This window comes from Periplaneta americana, chromosome 9 (assembly GCF_040183065.1).
Source record: "Periplaneta americana isolate PAMFEO1 chromosome 9, P.americana_PAMFEO1_priV1, whole genome shotgun sequence".
NCBI lineage: Eukaryota > Metazoa > Arthropoda > Insecta > Blattodea > Blattidae > Periplaneta > Periplaneta americana.
Window position 1 is genome coordinate 94778841 of NC_091125.1, and position 22655 is coordinate 94801495.

Here is a 22655-nt window from a genome sequence, read left to right on the forward strand (position 1 = left end):
CGCCCACTTTGTTTTGGGCGCATAAGTTCATTACCGACGGTCGTTCAATTTTCTTCAAACATGGCGGCGCAATGACCACTCTATATCTTTCTCTTTCTAACTCGTTGTTTCTAACCCAAATTAAATTTACAAGCAATCCATGTTGAAACCAACGAGTTAGAAAGAGAAAGTATAGAGTGGTCATTGCGCCGCCATGTTTGAAGAAAATTGAACGACCGTCGGTAATGAACTTATGCGCCCAAAACAAAGTGGGCGTGGTGATAACTGACATTAGAATCGTCAGCTGTCTTAATTTCGTTTGCATAAATCAGTTAAATTGAAGTGGAAAAACCTAGTATTTCGTCAAATACGTGCTAGGAACTTAATCTAAACTTATGTACGCTAAATTTAAAACACTTGAGCTATTCCTAGAAGGAATGCTTAAAAGATTAACCTAAGCAAAATTGTCATGTAGTATGACAAGAAGTCCTAGCAAATATACTGAAGAAAATGTTAATATTCCTAGGTTCTTTTAAATTCGACCTGCAAGATTACCTATAAAATGAACGAGTATGATTCGGATGATTTTATTAAATTGTTTTCCCAGTCTCTACACGTTGCAAAACTATTTACTATACCATAAGATATAGAATGAAAGTAGGCCCTATATGTAGTAAACAACCTTTACCTCCAAACTTGTAACGTGGGTGAAACATGACAAAACACGCTTTCAGTTTTTTTTTTGTTACAGTAAAGTATAATTATTATCGAAATGTGAACGTGAGGCCAACAGCCGGCTGGTCTGTCTGAGCCTCTCAAGGGCTGTGGCACCACAGATAATTATTAGTGTATAATTGAGCACCCAAGTACAATAATGGGGTAAGTAGTTACGAAATATATTCATACTTACCCCATTATTGCACGTGGGTGCTCAATTATGTTCTTTCATGTCCTTCCAGTCAAAATACTAACAACAATACGACCTACCCCAGAGTTTTGCGTTATTTTGGATGCGAGTGTCGAAATACAATTTTAATATTTGATTGCTATTACTAGGTTTGAAACGGAATTGTAGCGGTTTTATCCGTATTTAGTTTAACTTTATTACTAGTGAACTATTTATTTGATTAATCGTTTGTCTTCGAAATAGGCCTACGTCTTATAAGCTACAGCTCATCGTCTTCTTCTATAAGCAGTAAGGACAGAAAGAGCAGAAATAAAGAATGCCGGTGTCGAAATACAGTTTTAATATTGTATTGTTATTTGTTTTTCACTGGGTCTGAAACGGAATTTTATTGGTTTTATCCGTATTTAGTTTAAGTACATTACCAGTGAACCATTTATTTTGTTTATGCCGGGCGTTGTTACACATTTATGCATGAAAAAAATGCTGCTAATTAACAAAACTATGGACTTAACTTCATAAAATTTATATGAAATATGATATATCAGTTGTCTTTTTCCTTTTGACATTGCAGTTATATACAGCACACACAACAGGCATGTTTTTTCTTCGTTGTTTTGTACTTCTTACCTCCGTTATACAACATTGTAAGCAGACGAATTTTTACAAAGGTGGGCGCTTAGCTCAGATCTGCCGTGTTTCGCGGTGGCACCGCAAAGAGCGCTGTACAGGACAACATAGCCACTCTATAGTCTTCTCTTTCTATCTCGTTGGTTGAAACCAACGAGTTAGAAAGAGAAAGATATAGAGTGGTCATTGCGCCGCCATGTTTGAAGAAAATTGAACGACCGTCGGTAATGAACTTATGCGCCCAAAACAAAGTGGGCGTGGTGATAACTGACATTAGAACCGTCAGCTGTCTTAATTTCGTTTGCATAAATCAGTTAAATTGAAGTGGAAAAACCTAGTATTTCGCCTAATACGTGCTAGGAACTTAATCTAAACTTATGTACGCTAAATTTAAAACACTTGAGCTATTCCTAGCAGGAATGCTTAAAAGAATAACCTAAGCAAAATTGTCATGTAGTATGACAAGAAGTCCTAGCAAATATACTGAAGAAAATGTTAATATTCCTAGGTTCTTTTAAATGCGACCTGCAAGATTGCCTATAAAATGAACGAGTATGATTCGGATGATTTTATTAAATTGTTTTCCCAGTCTCTACACGTTGCAAAACTATTTACTATACCATAAGATATAGAATGAAAGTAGGCCCTATATGTAGTAAACAACCTTTACCTCCAAGCTTGTAACGTGGGTGAAACATGACAAAACACGCTTTCAGTTTTTTTTGTTACAGTAAAGTATAATTATTATCGAAATGTGAACGAGAGGCCAACAGCCGGCTTGTCTGTCTAAGCCTTTCAAGGGCTGTGGCACCACAGATAATTATCAGTGTATAATTGAGCACCCACGTACAATAATGGGGTAAGTAGTTACGAAATATATTCATACTTACCCCATTATTGCAAGTGGGTGCTCAATTATGTTCTTTCATGTCCTTCCAGTCAAAATACTAACAACAATACGACCTACCCAAGAGTTTTGCGTTATTTTGGATGCGAGTGTCGAAATACAATTTTAATATTTGATTGCTATTACTAGGTTTGAAACGGAATTGTAGCGGTTTTATCCGTATTTAGTTTAACTTTATTACTAGTGAACCATTTATACGATTAATCGTTTGTCTTCGAAATAGGCCTACTTCTTATAAGCTACAGCTCATCGTCTTCTTGTATAAGCAGTAAGGACAGAAGGAGCAGAAATAAAGGATGCCGGTGACGAAATACAGTTTTAATATTGTATTGCTATTTGTTTTTCACTGGGTCTGAAACGGAATTGTATTGGTTTTATCCGTATTTAGTTTAAGTACATTACCAGTGAACCATTTATTTTGTTTATGCCGAGCGTTGTTACACATTTATGCAAGAAAAAAAAATGCTGCTAATTAACAAAAATCTATGGACTTAACTTCATAAAATTTACATGAAATATGATATATCAGTTGTCTTTTTCCTTTTAACATTGCAGTTATATGCAGCACACACAACAGGTATGTTTTTTCTTCGTTGTTTTGTACTCCTTACCTCCGTTAAACAACATTGTAAGCAGACGAATTTTTACAAAGGTGGGCGCTTAGCTCAGATCTGCCGTGTTTCGCGGTGGCACCGCAAAGAGCGCTGTACAGGTCAACATGGCCACTCTATAGTCTTCTCTTTCTATCTCGTTGGTTGAAACAAATAGCTGTATTAGGACCAAGTTACGGGAGTGGCAACATTTGAAACAAAATTATATTGATGAAAATGTATTGAAATAGAAGTTAACCAGCAAAATTTACCTTGGTATGTAACACACAAGTTAAATGCTATAAAGTTAATTATTGCCTTATGGTTTCTATAGGTAAGAAAGGGTTAAGAAATGAATAACGTCTTCTTCAGCGAATCACAAGACGCACACGTTTAAATGGTTATTAATAATGACGAAGCGATTGACAATACTTCTGAATATTAAAAATATGGTATAAACTTCATTTTTATAGTCTTACTTGTGGTTTGTGGTGTATCATAATTCTGGCCAAATTGTTGGGTTTCGCCTGTTATATCAATAAAGTTACGCCGTTGATTTTCAAGTTCATTTTAAAGAGCTGTTTTGTGATCCCATAAATGTTGCAGTTTTGTTGAAGATTCGGGATGCCTGCTATACGTCAGAACTACCTATAATTTGTACATGCATACACTCACTTTGTTGGTTTTCAAGGTTTGTTTATTAATATTATTTCTTTTGTTATAAATTAGTTATAAACACGTTTCTTTTCACTTCGTATTTACAGGATTTAAAGTTCACTGAGTTTACGCTAATTGCCACATACATAATAGATAATGATGTGTTTCGTTACTATTATGTTGAAGGTATGTTTCTTCATTTTTTTCATAGATCTTTATACTTGGCCTTGGCCTATTTAAAATTATATTTTAAAAAGTTTATAACAAATAATTTAGTATAACAGTATTGCAATGGTGACTGGCGAGGTTCAAACTAAAACTGGCTTCCTGGGCATGTGAAATATTTATAGAAAAGCACGACAGATAATCACATGAAATTAAAATGTAGCCTATATGATATCCTAGACGTTTCACGTCAGAGGTGAAACAACATAAAGCGGCAAAACATTGTCAATTTACTAGTCACACAATGGTTAATTGATTGGAATAAGGTTTTGCGTAAGTACATCGTTATTTCATTTATTTTTGGTACAAGTAATATTTCTTTAGGTATTTATTTTCCCTTGTACCATCAATAAAAACACGTATGCTTTTAATTTTTTTAAGTTGTAATTGGCTGTATTCCAGTACTTACGCGATATTCTGAAACAAATAAAATACCATTTCGGATTCCGTAATACTGTAAATTACGTACATCAATACACTGAATCTTGATCATATACACTTAGTTTTATATCAATTAATGTCGAAAATGTCCATGTGACAACGAAATCAAAACACTAAAACGTCAAACGTCATGCCTTTATTTCGCCTCCCCCGCCTCCTCTCAGCGTTGCCAAACCTATCCATGCTCCGGCTGTAACTGAAGATGGCCCTGGTACTACATGTAACGTCAGAATAATAAGGGCTAAAATGTACTCGTAAATATGAATGTTAACTTTGTAATTTATTTATCTGTGTTACATGTACCGGTAACATTCAAGCAATGAAAGATCGATGTAGGCCTACAATATGGCGACCATTTAATCGTTCCATGCTACAATAGGAAAGAAACATTACAAGTGTGGTGGTTCTAATATTTTACAGCACAATTTTTGGACCTTATTGCTTAGATTTTTATATGGCCAAGATTTAAAAGTCACGATTCATATACCGGTATAAAGTTACGAACGTCTTAAGTACTTACCTAATGTAATGCTTTGATTTGTAGTAATCAGTGGCACAACCGTTGAGAATCGCTCAGACATGCATATAAAATTTAAAATTTATCCTCTGGGCACGAAGCCATTATGAGCTACAAACATTCTGTCGGTACTCAATTAAATGCAGAAAGAAATAAAACAGAATCGCTGCCAGTATTGAATTGCAGCTCAATGGTTTATGTTAACACGTTTCTGCCTACGAATACATTAATCATTCTTCTACATCTACTGAGTGATTCAGAAAGAATAGTAAATTTATTAGCTACGGGGTGGTAGTATGGACTGTTCTGAATAAAGAAAGTTCATATAAACATATGTCCTAATTTCATTGGGTGTGGAGATATAGCTGTTTCAATGTTACGCATAACAAACGGTATGAAGGAACGACAAATATGTACGTACTATCGACTACGTACAAAGGAAAGGTACGTGTTGCCCTTCTGAGATTGTCTGAGGGCAGCACTGTTCATAATGGGTACAGAGAAACAGCTGTTTGTAATTCTCTTGGCCACAAGGATGACATATTATTCAAGGTTAACGGAGCCCCTGTACATTTTAGCCGTCAGGTGACATATCATATAAACTTCACATTCCCTGAACGATGGATTGGCCGTGGTGGTCATATGCATTGGCCACCAAGGTCCCCAGACCATACTTCTGTCGATCTTTGTCTGTGGGGGTGGAGATGAAATACAAAGTGTACAAAAACAAAGTAAACATAAGGAAAAGATTGGTCACACGCATTATGAATAGTGCTGTCCTCATAATCGAACAAGAAAACCTTAGAAGAGCAACATTTAGGCCTATTGTTGTCAACAGAGCGAAAAAAATGAATTGAACTGTTGAACTCTATTAATACAAAGTAAATAAGCAATACAAGTAATCATTAAATCATTTGTCTTTCCTTCTTGCCACATTCAAGTAGTTGTATCTCCACACCTATTGAAATTTGGACACATTGTTATATGAACTTTCTTACTCAGAATTGTTCATACTACCAACCCCTAAAATATTTACTATTCTTCCTGAATCAGCTCTGAACCTCACAAGTGATACCAAAAAGCACTACTTATGAGGCAACTATGCCAGGAGATAATGGGGTAGAGTGGCCAGTTCCTTTCCCTCTCCATTGCATACATTCCCGATTAGATAAATGTTACACTAATCAGGCTCCAGATGCATACAAACAATTGTTTTTTCTCCTACACATCGTCGAGTGAGACGTAGCCACTGTCTGATAATAGAGATACATATCAGCTAGAACTTCAATCAGAGGATTTTATTATAGTATGTAGCAATAAATACGAGTATAATAGAATACAATACAATAAAATAAAGAATTCGTTCTTGCTATTCTTATTAGGTAAAAATACATGGTTAAATAAAAAAGTATCCTGTGAAAATAATACTGAATTATATAATTGTTTCTGTGATTCATTTTAGAAAAGGATGTGACATCCTAACACACTTACATGCAGACACAACCATCTTATTGACCGTGCTTTAAATTATGCTTTATTTCTGATTGTAGTCGACCTGGTTGGCAAGTTGGTATAGCGCTGGCCTTCTATGCCCAAGGTTGCGGGTTCGATCCCGGGCCAGGTCGATGGCATTTAAGTGTGCTTAAATGCGACAGGCTCATGTCAGTAGATTTACTGGCATGTAAAAGAACTCCTGCGGGACAAAATTCCGGCACATCCGGCGACGCTGATATAACCTCTGCAGTTGCGAGCGTCGTTAAATAAAACATAACATTTAACATTTCTGATTGTATTGTTGACCTCTTGGCGACGGCTGATGAAGAATTCAGCAAGGTGCAATGTAGATTCATTTATGATAACTATTTTTAATCTTTTTAAGATGCGAAAGAGAGAGTGATGTACGGAAAGCAATGGGAAGCTACACAATTTATCTTTCTCAAGAAAAACTCCAAATATGGCATACGTTCGGAGCAGAAGAAGATATTCGATGATAGACAATATTAAGATACATGGCTCGTATGTGAAGACTAACAGCAAGAGGAAGACGAAAAATAGGGGACGATTGGGAAATACTACGTTTGCAGTGAAAGATATGCCCTTAGGCAGAAAACTGTGAATAAATATGAGACGTTCCATAAGAGAAGGGCGAACCCGCCAAATGTACCTTTAGAGATAATCGCTGTTCAAAGTATTTTACCTGTAAACGAGATAAGGGCGAAGCCGCCAAGGACACGTCTGTAAATAATAATGATTACTTTGTACAATGAAAAACGAATACCTTTATTGAAAATTGCAATTAAATGTCCAATTTAATATTTCAACTTAATAGTGAACATAGATTACATTATGAATTCATCAATATTACGGGAATCATTTGAAAACAGTATATTAGAAAAAGCAAAGGGCATAGAATGAACTCAATAGTGGCAGACATTAATAACAATATAATAATAATAATAATAATAATAATAATAATAATAATAATAATAATAATAATAATAATAATAAAAACACTTAATCGCACTGTGATGTGACATTTACAAAGTGTCTGAAATTATTAATAAACAAAAATAAGCAGATGCCTGTCATGTTATTACCCTTGCTATCAAAAGTGGTCTCAATTGTTCTGGGAACAGAGGTGCTAATAATCCATTACATCATCTTCATGAAGATGTTCCTCTGAGTCGGTCACTGCTAGTTGCACGTTTTGGTTGCTGATCACGTCATCCAGAAACGTTCTGTAGCACATAAATAAGGAGAGCTTTCAGATCCTTCACTTTATCAGAAGTGAGCTTTATTGGCGTGACATAGTACCTCTTTGGCAAAACCAGCTCAGAGAGGTCGGCCTGTTCTTAATGCGACATCTGTTCACATCAACACTGGTTACGAGCTTAGACATATAGGCATTCTGGAGGTCATAATCACCCAACTCCCAGAAATTACGAAATACAGGTTGTACAGGGACATCATTTTATTTTTACTAACATTTTTAATATTAACCTGGCTATATCTTCGGATTAGAGGTCTAGAACCGGAAACATCGCTTGCTCCCCCTTCCAAAACTGGAGTTCGACGATACTGGCGTAAAATACAAATCACTTTACTAGGTATAGGAGGGAAGAAAAGTAGTTCATCCATTTATGTAAACTAGGAAATATCGCAATTTTGAGTTTCATAATTTTCATTAGGTTTTTGTTTAATCAAAATACAGTACTGTATTAACACTTAATGTTTTTACTCACGAATTGAGCTATCCATTCGGAGGTATTCATTATGCAGTGTATATTGTACTGTTACAGCACATTAGCGTACAATATAGGGAATGAAGTTAAATTGAAAAATAATCATAATATGGATATTTAAACACATTTTTGGAAATGGTGGCCGTTCATTTCCATACAGGCTTCAGTTCTTTTGTGCATATTATCGCACTATAGACTATTGTACCTAATTCCAATTACCAGTTTCGTCCTTCGTACTAATAACTCATGTTGAAATAATTCTATACCTACTCTATAAAAGAATACCTTAGGTACTGTAAGTTTAATCTTCACTTCTGTCCGATCCGAAAATATAAAATTACTTAGAAATGCTATCTACTGTCCGTTCAAGGGGTTTTGTCAAAGGGGTGTACTAAGGGGGGGGGGAATCACGTGACAGTTAATTACTTAACGAGGCCCTTTTATTTAAGTTATTTTAAACAGTTGTATAATATCACGTAGACGTCCAATTCCTAACAGAAATGAATGTTTTCAGAGAAGAGCTAAGACAGCCCAGCTAATAGACTTTACAGAGGGGCGAACGGAAGCAGGTGGAGGAAACCAGGATGCGACGTAGGCAAACGGACGACAGTACCTGTGCGAAAATATGATTTAATATTGAAAGCTCTTTCATCACTGGAAAACGCGAACATATTTCTGGAACGTACTATAGGCACCGTGCATGGGTCTCAAAATCGTACTGGTGGCGCCGCGCAGTGTCTCAATTCCTAATTAACTACAGGCTCGCAGTCATTCCCCAGTCACGTGTGATATAGAAATTACCTGCGGCTTTCTGCCGATAAAAAGTTGTAATATTAGTAAGAATGGGTTCATTGATTCATAGTGTTCTGCCCAAGGGCAGGTCTTTCACTGCAATCCCAGCAATCTCCAGTCTTTAATTATTTTATAGACTCAGTGGAAAGTTCAATACTGCTAGAGGAGTGTAAAAATGTAAGTACAAAGTTCCTGAAATATCAGTGAAGTTGTTTGGCATTTAAATCAGATTTCAGACCATTGAATGAGGGTGAACAGTCAATGTCAGTCATATTACTAAAACACTGATATACTTATATTTGATGTCATGACGTACCTTTCCGGAGCTAGTTGAGATGAGGGAGTCTTTTTCTTGTAATCTTTTATAAAAATACAGGGAACAGTATGCTAGTTGTGGGGGTGTTCTGATCTCGTTCCCAATAAAATGAATACCGCAAATTTTTGCTGCTGGTGTTGGTTTCAGCACTTGAAATCAAGAATTAAATATCGATATGAATACATTTAAAAATAAGTATATTATTATTTATTGTTGCTAATGTTATACTATATTGTGTATATATATATATATATATATATATATATATATATATATATATCTGTGTGCGTGCGTGTGTGTGTGTGTGAACTCAGTAATTATCTATTATTTGAAATTTAAATGGTAAATTCCTGTCTTTGCTAACTCAATGGTTATTTATAAACATAATACTATATAATTATATTTTTTATATCAGGCCTAGTATATAATACTGCTATGATTACAAGCAGTGTAGCCTTATTTACTTTCGTCTGCGTACTGCACGGATCCACAATTAGCGTCGTTGCGCTTCAGTTTTCTGTTTTGGGAATGAATAAAAACAATATCGGTTGGTGTGTGCCTATAAGCATTACTACACTCAAGAACACAGAAATTTGCGTTACCTTTCCGCTTTTTAGGATTATTCATATTTCTAAACATTTAACCTGAGATGTTAAGTATATTCATATTCAAGCACAACCCTATCGCTGCTGTCCCGCAGTTAGTAACAACAGTCGCCACCAGAGGAGCTTGCACGGTGCCTATACTCACTAACTCAGTACTGCATACGCGGCCTTGCTTCTGTGTGGAGATCGGTTGGAAGTTTACTAGTAGAGGGGGTGGGAGTGAAGTACATTAAAAAACTCAGGCACAATAAAAATGTAAGTAAAAATAAAATGATGTCCCTGTACGTTCTCCATACCTAATGCGTTGAAGCACCTATAAGTACATGGCGGGCCTGTACCGCGAGCTTGCACATGTCGAGATGTTTTCGTACTAATGTACGATTCACTTTTGTTCCTTTTAATCTTTGCTTGTACGTTTATCCTTTTTCGACATGCCTCTGACGTTTCCTACAATAACCAGATATGCCTGTTTGGTTATCACTGTCACTATTACTCGTACTAAGTTATTACAATGGCCATAAACACACGTAATTCATCGCTACGGTTGTACTCGTCTGCGTGGTTACAACACTGACAATGAATGGCGCGCGCTTCAGGCGGAGTGGCGTATTTGGCCTTCTCGTACGGAGTAGCCTAATATGAATATTATGAACCTGTCACTGACTACGCAGTTTCTCCAACCTTACAGACAATGATAATTTCGGTGTAGTAAGGGAGAGACCGCCAACGTCTGCCAGGCCTAAGTTGTGTCTTAAATATTCGGAGGAGTAAAAAAACAATTCGGCCCTTGGCGGGCCCGCCCTTCTCTTACGGAACGCCTCATATTTATTTATTTATTTATTTATTTACTTATTTATTTAACCTGGTAGAAATAAGGCCATCAGCCCTTCTCTTCCCCTCTACTAGGGGATTCCAACTACAATATTAAGAATACAATTACAATTATAATTACAATTAATATTGAATTTACAAATACAATAAAAATCAAAGTACTAAAAGAATAACAGACTAATAAAAGCTAGACAGTTCATTGTAAAAATTAAGAAGAGAGGAAAAAAAAATTATTAACTAAGTAAAAATTAAACCTACTCTACGCAGTAAGAAAATGCTTAATAAGTTTGCTTTCGAACGCTACTAAATTCCGACAGTCTCTGATGCTACTGGGTAGGGTATTCCACAAGCGCGAAAGCGAGATTGTGTATGATGATGAATACGATGATGTCTTATGTGTTGGTATGGCTAGTATGAGGCTATTTTTCGTGCGTGTGAAGAGATTATGATATGACAGGTAACTGAAACGGGAGGTAAGGTAGGTAGGTGTAGAGGTATGAAGGACTTGGAAAAGGAGAACAAGAGAATGAAAATTTCTACGTTCGTTAAGCCGTAGCCAGTTTAGAGTTTGGAAGGATGGGGTAATGTGGTCAGCGCGACGGACATCGCAGACGAAGCGAACACAAGAATTAAGAACACGTTGTAATCTTTGCGACTGGTTGACATTGAGGTCGGTCAGTAGAGAATCACAATAATCGAAGTGGGGCATTACTAGTGTTTCCACTAGTATTTTCTTGAGTGATAGCGGGAGGAATTTTCGAATGCTGTTTAAGGAATGTAGTATGGAAAGCACTTTTCTGATAATATGGGTTACTTGGTAATTTCAGTTTAAATGCATGTCAAAGTAAACTCCAAGGTTTTTAACACAGGAAGCAAAAGGGATTATGTGTTATTCACAGAACAGAATATTACGTACGAAACTGATCGGAAGTGTTACTTAAGGAACAAAATTTTACAGACGAAAGTGATTGAAAGTATTAGGCCTACTAACAGAAAAAAAATTATACAGATGAAATTGACTCAAAGTGTTGGCTTGGCTTGGCTTTTCGATCCGGAATGAACTTTGCACTTAGGCTTGCTTTGCTCCAATATAAACCCTACATATGCGATGATTGTCCAAGTCCGACAGGTGGCCTGGGTGGCATTTGTGAATCCGACGCAGACAGGTGGGTCATCCTGCCTCAGCCCTGACAGAGCCAGGTTCTATCGTCGCACAAGTAGGCCTACCTGGTGAACATCATGGTCTGAAGCCCCTGCTCTTCCTATATCAAGGCCTTCTACACCTGAGACTTCACCCCAACATATTTTTAACTCCATTTTGAATCTTGCGTACACCACTTTTAACACTTGAATATAATTAATTGATGAACCAGTGGACTTACTCGTGTTAAATATATAATATTTGTCCGGCTTACAGCTGTTTCAGTGCTTCACACACCATCATCAGAGCCTACTAGATCGCGGCGTCATCTCGAACTTCTCTGCCTGTTAAGAGGGTGTGTTTTATTGTTGGAATGTGTTGAAGTGTGGAGTCGAATAGTGTGTGTGTACTGAAATTGATCTGTGTGTTGAGGATTTGATCGGGGTGTGTTTTAGTGTGTTTGTATATTTCGTATTGTTCTAGTGTGTTGAGTTTTTGGTTCTTGGGTTGTGTGTGTAGGACTTCCATGTCCGTATTTATGTTATTGTATGTATGGTTAGTATTGGTTATGTGATCGGCGTATGTAGATGTATTGTGTCCTCTGGTTATAGCTTTAATGTGTTCTTTATAGCGTGTTTGGAATGATCTGCCTGTCTGTCCTATGTAGAACTATGTAGAACATTCACTAGAATGTGAGTTTGTATACACCTGTGTGGTCGTATTTGTTTGTGTTTTTTGTGTGTTGAGATGTCTTTGTAGTGTGTTTTCTGTTCTGTATGTTATGTTGTATTTCTGTTTTCTGAATGAAGATGCGATCTTATGTGTGCTTTTGTTTTCATATGTTAGTGTGATGTATTGCTTGTGTTCTTGTGTTTGTGTTGTGTTTTGTGTATTTTTGTGTTTGTTAAGTTTTTGTTTTGTCTTCCTTATGACGTTGTCTATTATGTTTGGATTGTAGCCGTTTTCTTGTGCTATGTATACAAACAGCTGTAAGCCGGACAAATATTATATATTTAACACGAGTAAGTCCACTAGTTCATCAATTAATTATATTTTTAACTATTGAAAATGATAGATCAAATGGGAAGAAAGTAAAAAAGTTGGTGAAATGATAGAGAGAAATACGAGTACCCCGAGAAAAACACTCTTCAACTCTCTTTCTTCACCACAAATTCCACCACGATCTGGCAGGGATTCGAATTCGGAGCACCTGGATAGAAAATCAGAAGCGGCTAATTCAGGTAAAAATAACATTTCTGTTAGTTAGTACGTGAACTCCATGTTGTATAGTGCATATTGTACAGGTAAACGATTTAAAAATGAATAAATGAATATGTATTAAATTACAGCTAGGTAGAATTTTATGGGATTGTAAATACGTTCGTTGATTAGTTATACAATTTTAATTGTGTCTCATATATAGTTTCTACTCATATTGTTGCGAATTTTTTAGTATTCAGAATCTAAAACAAAATGAATTTTAATATTGTACAGTAAACAAAAAAAAAAAAACAACAACAAAAATTAAACGACACTAAATCACATTTACGTATTTTTAAGTTTGAAAGCCATTCGAGAATAAAGAAATGTTTATGCCTATATTTCATTTGCGTACGAACACAAAAACATTATGCATTCATGTGCAATAAAACTTTCTTTGAACTACGAGATCATAAAAAACATCACTCAATTTTTAATCCGCCAATCGTTATGCACACTCTGTTAAAACTGTTAAACTTTGTTACCTGTCGTTAAAATTTGTCACGGTGAAACGTGAATACTACTGTTCGCGCAACTTATCTAGGCAGCTGGGTCCCCTAGTGCTCTCTCGCTGCCCCGTAGCCAACTGCTAGCTACCTGACCGTCGATGCTGCAGTTGTACGTACAGTTACAAAAACATCGTTCGGTATTTATTTTCAGCGCTTTCCATTGGATATGGTAGGTTAAGGTGTATGGATCCACAAAAATATAAATAAATCGCATTCTTCTTCGTCTATGTACACCCATTCATAGTGTTCTGTCCAAGGGCAGGTGTTTCACTGCAAACCCAGCATCCTCGTCTTTCCTATTTTCTGTCTTCCTGTTTGTCTCCTCATAGATCCATATATCTTAATGTCATCTATCATCTGATATCTTCTTTGCCCCGAACTCTTCTCCAGTGCATCTTCCAGAAGGCAGTTTCTTCTGAATCAGTGACCCAGCCAATTCTTTTTCCTCTTTCTAATCAGTTTCAGCATCATTCTTTCTTAATCCACTCTTTCCAATAAAGCTTCGTTTTTCACTCTGTCGCTTCACACAGCATCCTTCTCCATATCCACATTTCAAATGCTTCTACTCGTTTCCCTTCACTTCGTCGTAAATGACCATGTTTCTGCCCCCATACAATGCCACACTCCACACAAAGCACTTCCCTAGTCTCTTTCTTAGTTCTTTTTTCAGAGTTCCGCAGAAGATGTTTAATTTCTATTAAAAGCTTCCTTTGCCATTGCTATTCTCCTTTTGATTTCCCGACAGCAGCTCATGTTACTGCTTATAGTACACTTCCCAAGTATCTGAAGCTGTCCTCTTGCTCTACTGCTTCATTTAAAATTCGCAAGTTTAGGCCTACCTTCTTTATTTTTCTTCCTATGGCCATGATGTTCGTCTTGGTGGCATTTAGTCGGCCTGGTTGGCGGAGTTGGTATAGCGCTGGCCTTCTATGCCCGAGGTTGCGAGTTCGATCCCGGGCCAGGTAGATGGCATTTAAGTGTGCTTAAATGCGATAGGCTCATGTCAGTAGATTTACTGGGATGTAAAAGAACTCCTGCGGGACAAAATTCTGGTACACCAGTTGATATAACCTCGATAGTTTCGAGAGTCGTTAAATAAAACATAACATTAACACTAACATTGTTGGCATTTATCTTTATTCCATACTGCTCACCATTGTCATTTAGCTCCAATAGGATATCCTTTAGTATCGTCTCCTCTTCTGCTAACACTAACAAAGCCATATTATCAGAAAATCTTACACAATTTATTCTTCCTCCTCCTCCTATCACTCCTCCCATGTTCTGAAAACAGTTCTTCACTAAATTATCGAAATAGATGTTGAACAGGGTATGTGATAAAGGACATCCTTGTATTCTCTATTTCACTTCCTTCTGACATTTCTTCTCATATCCTGACTTTGACTTGTTTCATACAAAGGTTACTGAACAGCCTCCTCTGTTTCCAACCCACGCCAATTTTCTTTAGGATCCCCCATCAGTTTATTTCAATCCACTCTGTGAAACGCCTTTTCTAGGTCTACAAATACTGTATACACTTCTTTATTATTGCCTAGGTATCTTTAGCAGCAAGCAAGCAAATGTATTTTACCTGTCTCGTAGACTGTCCTCCCCTCTTCTGCCTCGCTTCCGCTAGAAGCTACTTCTCTGCTCCCCGCGCCCCTCTCTTTTAGCTGCCCAGATAAGTTCGCGGACAATATAGGCCTACACGAGTGACAAATGCACTTGTTTAAAGTTGGTTGCTACAGTGAAATGGACAGTTTTTTGCGAAACATGTTGAAGCTCATTCTTGTGGTAATCCTCTGTCTAACTACGAGCTTCACTGAAGTGACCGAAAAAACTACCAACCAAACGCAAAATTCAGGTACGGATTCTCTTAAAACAAATTATGATCAAGTTAGAATTCTAACTCGTTGTCTATTATCTAACCAAGCCAAGAACCATACTAAAGTATCAGTACGCCGTGGTAAACAGAAAAGATTAAGTAAGCATTAATGTATCTATAGGTTAATGATTAATTACATTGCACGATTTGTATTGACATAATATGTGTAAAAACGTTAGTTATAATAAAATATTTACGTGACTATATTTTATAGCATAGGCCTATATTGATTTTGGCTTTCAACCAATGGCAGATCAGCTAATGACATATTATTTTGGTCTAATACGGTTCTTGGCTTGGATAGGCTATAGAGTAGTGTCAGAGTTGTAAACTCCGAAACCGGTTGTGGTGCTAGAGACGTCCAGTCGGAGCGTGAACTTGCTTATGTCTGTGGAAGCACTGGAGCACGCAACGAGTTATAGTGGAGTGCTCCGTTCCGTTTAGCCTGTGTCTGACAACGCTGGCTATAGGTTTAACGCAGGTGTCAGTTTTTGAGGTTTACATAGTATGCGAACGCAATGAAAAATCATTTTAAATTTAATTTAAATTGCCGATGCACAGAAAGTTTCTGCCAAAATTAGTTGTTATAATGGACCATTTATGAATAAGATCTGAGACATAACTTTAAAGTGCATAGTTTTTTCTTTACTTATTAATTATAGCTGGAGTCGTGGTTTTGTTATGGCCTTGCTTGACCTTCTAGTCGGCGGATCGCTTGGCCTGTTTAAACCTTGGTTTCTCTGAATTCGAACTATTTTTTTTCTAGTGAATGGTTTCTATAACTGCGAGATGCGAGGCCTGCGCACATCGCAACTACAGAAACCACTCACTACAAATAGCTCAGAACAACACTGTTATTTTGGAACGTAGTATTCCAAGGTGCTGTTACTTTATGGAACAGTTCCAAACAAGAAACTTTTCCCAAATAACCGTTACGTTATTTTTTCCCCACCTCTAGTGGGAACATGGTGGAAAAATATTATTATTCTTCCACCATGGCGGGTGGGAATAGTTCCCTCCCGCTCCGTCGTCTCGTTAAAAGAAGGATCAAGAAACGTTTTGCTGATAGTACATCCCAACGAATTAGAAAGAGATTAATCTCTCTTCTAACTCGTTGGTACATCCCTTCAGCTAGTAATGATTACGCCTCTGTTCGCTGAGTGCATGATCCCCGGCAGCCAGATTTTCACTTTGTTTTCCTGATTTGAGACTTGCGTGATACAAACCATAAGCAGTAGGCCTATTTATGGGTAATTTAACTTACAGAGTGACACACGGCCGTGAGAGTGATAAAGCAACTGAACTGATACGAAATGCCTAAGAAGTAGGTACATGATAAAATAGCCTATGTGTACTCTTCATGACACAGTTTTTGAAATGAGTCACACGTTTTCATTCACGGTACAATTCATGAGAAAATATAAATGTAAAATGAAAGAGTGATGGAACGGAGAAAAATTCTCTCCGGCGCCGGGATTTGAACCCGGGTTTTCAGCTCTACGTGCTGATGCTTTATCTACTAAGCCACGCCGGATACAACCCCGACGCCGGTTAGAATCGCCTCAGATTAAGCTCCATCTCTTGGATTCCCTCTAGTGGCCGCCCTCTCCACTACGTCATAGATGTCTATGAACGCAGGACCGAAGTCCATACATGTGTTGAGGTGCACTCGAATGAGTGACTGGTTGGCCGGGATCCGACGGTATGGGCGCCGTTTTAAATCACTGCCAACCAGTTACTCATTCGAGTGCACCTCAACACATGTATGGACTTCGGTCCTGCGTTCATAGACATCTATGACGTAGTGGAGAGGGCGGCCACTAGAGGGAACCCAAGAGATGGAGCTTAATCTGAGACGATTCTAACCGGCGTCGGGGTTGTATCCGGCGTGGCTTAGTAGATAAAGCATCAGCACGTAGAGCTGAAAACCCGGGTTCAAATCCCGGCGCCGGAGAGAATTTTTCTCCGTTCCATCGCTCTTTCATCATATGATGACGCAGAATATCTGCATGGAAATATCATATGTACTTCGGTACATCAAAATATATATATATAAATGTAAAAGTAAGATTTTAACGTAGGCCTAACAAAAATTTCAAGGAGTTCCCGGTAGATGCTGCACACGCGTTTGATACCTGTCGAGTGTTGCGTAATCTATTTACAAGCGACAAGCATTATCTAACAAGCAACTAGTGTTATTTGCATGTAACCGGATACTGACAAGAAAGCCCTGATGCCACTGGATGAGTCCATGTAATAGAGGGGAATTTTGAAAATGGAAGAGCTTATTACTTATGCCAAATGGTAGATTAAAAATAGTTTATTACTTTAATTCGTTTTTATTCTTTTGTCATGGACACAGTCAAGAGCGGCGTACTTGCGTAAGTATTGCAAACGAAAGAAAGTACGTAATAGAAACCTGCAAAACTGCGCACACAACAGGTTTAGATTCGACCAGTCGGAGCTCAACCGGCTACGATGAACATCGGGCCGAATAACTCGGTTGTCGAGCGATTACGCCTGATGTATTGCAGAGTAGACAGAACATCAGGCGCATTTACATGAAAATAACGTTTTTAGAGTACACAACCGGAGTAACAAGGAAATTTACGTTGTCTTATTGAAAAAAAAAAGTGTTTGCAAGTATTCTTACAGTTCATTCGACACTATAACACATATATTTTCTTTGTTATTCTGAACTTGCAGCAACTTTATAAGTATCGTTTATATTTTAAACTTTTAGAGTTTTACTAATGAAAGTTGCTTATAAATATGTTAAACAATGTTATAGTTTTTCACAGAACAAGACGTGCACAAGCCATGTAGGCCTATATTTTTCTTACCAATAAACGCTATATAGCTGGCGTTTTCCTATACCAGTGTTAAACAGTATACGTCATAACTTCATCATTTGATTACGTCGTAACTCTTTCTCGTCACATATTGACTGAATCTTGTTCGATTTGTATAACCCAATGATCAACTATTTGATGTTCATAATTATTATTAGGGCCTATTATCATAGACTACATGATCAGAGTTGACTTCTTGTGTTTATGTATTAATAAATCTCTTTTACTAGTCTAAAGTTACGCTCGGTGGAAACACTTATTCATGGAATGGCCAATATTCGTTTCACATGTGTTGCTAGAGAGGCTAGAGTTGTTTGGTGATCTTTCCATCAATTTAGTATGTAGAAAATGAAATGAGCATAATGTATAATGTGAGATATAATAAGTAAATAAATCCAAAATAGAATTACAATTAATCACAAAACATAAAATTAAATAATTATTAACTCTAAATGCATTCCTCCAAAACAGTAGCTATTCATATACAGGGTAGAAGTGAAATAACCCTGCACATTGTACGGGGCGATAAGGTTCACTTAAATTAATGGAAAACCTATATTACGTTTAATTCTCTAGTCATAGTAAACATACTAAAAGCATTGGGTGTAGTAGGTTTCAGAAGATATAAAGTTATTTTTGTTTTAGTTTTACTATTGATCGAGTTTACTGTTTTTTAAGTGTGTCATTATTGTAATATTATAATTCAGTTTTCTAGTGTAAGCAAAAATTACAACCTTGGTAATTTGTGGATACCGAAAATTTTTTTCTGCAATTTACGCTTTACAACGTCTGTAGTTTCACGCTGCATGATGTTTGTTCCTCTTGATGATCCGCAGCTATAATATCTGGATGGTTCACTGTGATCTTCATTTTATACGCCAGAGCCGTCCACCCACAGAGAGATCGGATCAACTCGAATACACGTTAAACCGAATACTCAGGCAGTACGCAAGCAGATGTACTTCGCATACTGCCTATAAAGCCAGGCGTTCAGTAGCGCTATGCAAGAGTGTTCGGCTTTCAACCGGTTTTGCAGGACTCTAGCTACTTAAAAGACAATGAAAATGCAACCTACGTATCTTCACATAAGCGGAGAGGCCTAAAGAAGAATAAAACACAAAACAAACAAATACGGATACATATTTACAAAATCACCGGGATTCTGTGAATCCCCTGTCACAATTTTTTTTAATACGAATTGTTCTGTATAACTTTATCCACATTGCTCTATTTCTATTTTTATGAGGCTATTAATCGTCAGAGATATTCGCGTTTTAATTTGTTTCCATTTGTTCAGACTGTCCGAAAGAATGTGGCGACTGTGACTCACACGCAATCGGAGAAAAATGGGCTGGGAGGTCCACTTCATTCTGCGCCCGCATCGCGTGCGACAAGACCTCCGACGGGATTGTCTACTCTGCGGTGCCGTAAGTAAGATTGACGCGGAGGACAGCATTCTGTCATAACTGATAAGCTTAAAGGATACAACAAATCTGTTGCTCTTACATCCTATATCTTGCAACGCAATATAATACGTCTCCTAGATGAATCAACACATCTCGATCCTTAGGCAGGGCCGTCTTAACAGCATTACAGGCCCCCAGACAAAGCAGTGCATTGGACCCTGCCTACACAATCACTCACATGAATAAAAACTTGTATAATTATATTAAATTTCTATAATTATCAATCTTAATGACTTAACAATCAAAATATACAAAAAAGTTACATAGGTAGTATAACTGTTTTAAATATATTTATATAACATTTGTTATGAATTTGTTACAAATACGAACGTTTTCGCTCTCTTGGGGGATCATCCGACGGTACATACAATATCAAATGACATAACTAAATGAAATCACTGAACATGCACCCAAATAAGAAGGCGAATTTTAGTTTATACGTTACTTACTTACTTACTGGCTTTTAAGGAATCCGGAGGTTCATTGCCGCCCTCACATAAGCCCGCCATTAGTCCCTATCAGTCGTGCCAGAGAATCAGTCCCATTACGAGGCTTATTGTTAGGTTTCGTAACAAGCTGTTTTTTACCGTGATGGGTTGTTAGCTCTTCGCCCAACCCCCAAACTGGAGGACCACCCCTTATCGGCTGTCCACGACTGCTTATTCAATATATTCGCAGCTACCCTCCATATCTGGAGGCCGTCTCCTCTATCCGCAACCTGAGGACGCGCCATGCCGTGGTATTAGGGACCCACAATAAATGGAGTTTATACGTTAGATTTCATAAAAGAAATTCTCTACAAAGACGAAAGTTGTTGAAGTCTACAACTAATTTTTATTTTTTAATAATATATATTCATAAAGTGAGTAATAAGTAGCAGTAGACAAGCAGTAATGTGCTCCGAAAGTTCTTCTATTAAATGCGTGCTATCTGTTGCAGATGCAGTGAATTCCAGATACCTCCTGACATGAAGAATTGCCACGTGCAGCCTGGAAAAACAGGCGCAACATATCCAGATTGCTGCCCTAGTCCCGTCTGCAAAGACGACTAGACTGCTTGTTGTACCAATCTCACAAGCGCACAAGAAAATATGTGGACGACCTTAAAGAAATATAGTATGTGTCACCATAAAACCAAAGCGCACATATCTGCGAGTTGCCATGGCGACCACAGATTAAACAAGAGTTTTCTAATAGGATTATATCACAGTCTAGTATATACAATCACGAAGCTTGAGTTGTGAGGGTGCTAGGAACAATAGACTGTGCTGGTACTATTTCGCATTATCTGGAAGGAGGCGATAGTAGCGATCCTCGTGACTGTATATACTAGACTGTAATTATATTTAATTGTAAAAAGTTACTGTTTCACCAACACCGATAGGCTAACGAAGGATATTGATAAATAATTTGTGAGTTTTACGATGAATTAATTAATATGCAGAGTATCTAATGTTATGTACTTTTAAAGGAAGCAGTATTCTATTAATTGTTTATTCATATTAAGACATGAAATCCTTCGATGTGTCTAACTGTAAACTGTGAAAATGAGCATTACGCAGAAAAAAGGGAATGTAATATCAAGCCTGACAAGAATTAAATTTGATTGGAAGCTGATCATATTTTGACATTTTTTTTCATTTAGTACACTCTTATTATTTTATCATACGTTGTATGGTTATGGCTAAGAGATTCTCAGGATATTCATTTCGCAGGATATTTAGAAAAAAATATTAACTCTAAATAACTTACATGACAAAAGCTATTGCCAACATAAACATTTGAGATTGACATGTTTTGTGATTTCTTAAACGTCAAGAAAAATTGGTATGTAGGGACGAGTGCGAAATTCGTAACGGCTTAGAACAACACTAACAAACTGAGAATTGTTGCTTCGTTATCCGAGGCACGACAGCCCATGAAGGACTCGTTACTGATTTGATAACAGCTGATCAGTTGAGAAGCCAAAAATCAACGTTCAAATTTGAATGTCGACTGACTTTCGTCAGATTAGGATTGTTGATGAAATGAAAACTACAATGTGAGATTTTATGCTTTCATAGTGGCTGTTTTGAAGCAGATTTTTTAGTATTCCACCGTGTGCTGGAACTTAACATCTGCAACGTTTCTGAACTACTTAAGAGTTCCATCTTTAGGAGAAATTAGTAGAACTTGGAGGGTCATCTACTATGTTGGAACTGTTAAGCCTGTCTACTCCAAACAACTGGTTAGGCATAACAGGTCCAACAGAGCATGTGATCCTCCAGGTCATACAAATTTGCCCTGAAGAAGAAGCCCTTATATACATAGTTCCGAAAAGTTGAAGTGAGGAATATAAGGTCCGCGGGGTTCCAGGCGTAGAATTAAGCCTTGGTTTTCCTCAACCAGCACATGCGACGTGCGAGATGCGAGGCCCGCCTCGCACAGATCCGGACTACACGAGACGTAGTGAGTGGTTTCTATAACTGCGAGATGAGAGGTCTGCGCAACTCGCAACTATAGAAACCACTCACTATCTCTCGTATAATCAGGATTTGTGCGAGGCGGGCCTCGCACCTCGCACGTCGCATGCGTCAGTTCAGAAAAAGTAAGGCTTTACGTCAACATAGTTCATGCGAAGAAAACTACGTAGTTTTGGGTCAAAAAAGTTCGAAAAAAATAAAGATTTTGAAATATTCTTTCTTCTTCTTCTTCTTCTTCTTCTTCTTCTTCTTCTTCTTCAAAATTTATAGATTTCGTACATGTTATACAAAATAATACAGACATAATTACACTCTAAGTCGATCTCTCGGGAAGACATGGAAGGCATCGGATCGGTGTGTGCTATCATGCTGGATTTCAAGATTTGGTTGCTTGCTATTTTTCGTGTTAGCTTGTATGCTAGAACCAAAGATGGTATGTAGTATC

General features: G+C 37.4%; 1 protein-coding gene across 3 annotated transcripts in view; it reads left to right on the forward strand.

Annotated features, from left to right (window-relative positions):
- LOC138706277 (U-scoloptoxin(16)-Er13a-like) overlaps positions 1 to 22126 on the forward strand; it is a 41610-nt gene extending 19484 nt beyond the window's left edge. The window contains exons 1-3 of one of the 3 annotated variants that reach the window (XR_011333946.1): positions 8865 to 9061; positions 19581 to 19710; positions 20689 to 22126. Coding sequence is in view for 2 of the 3 variants with exons in the window: in XM_069835374.1 (XP_069691475.1) it covers positions 15266 to 15410; positions 19581 to 19710; positions 20689 to 20800 (387 nt within the window). In the remaining variant the exon portion in view is untranslated. Of the gene's footprint in view, positions 1 to 8864; positions 9062 to 15238; positions 15411 to 19580; positions 19711 to 20688 lie in introns of those variants that run through there. The other 2 variants (XM_069835374.1, XM_069835375.1) reach the window with 2 other exon arrangements.
- Positions 22127 to 22655: the final 529 nt, after the last annotated feature.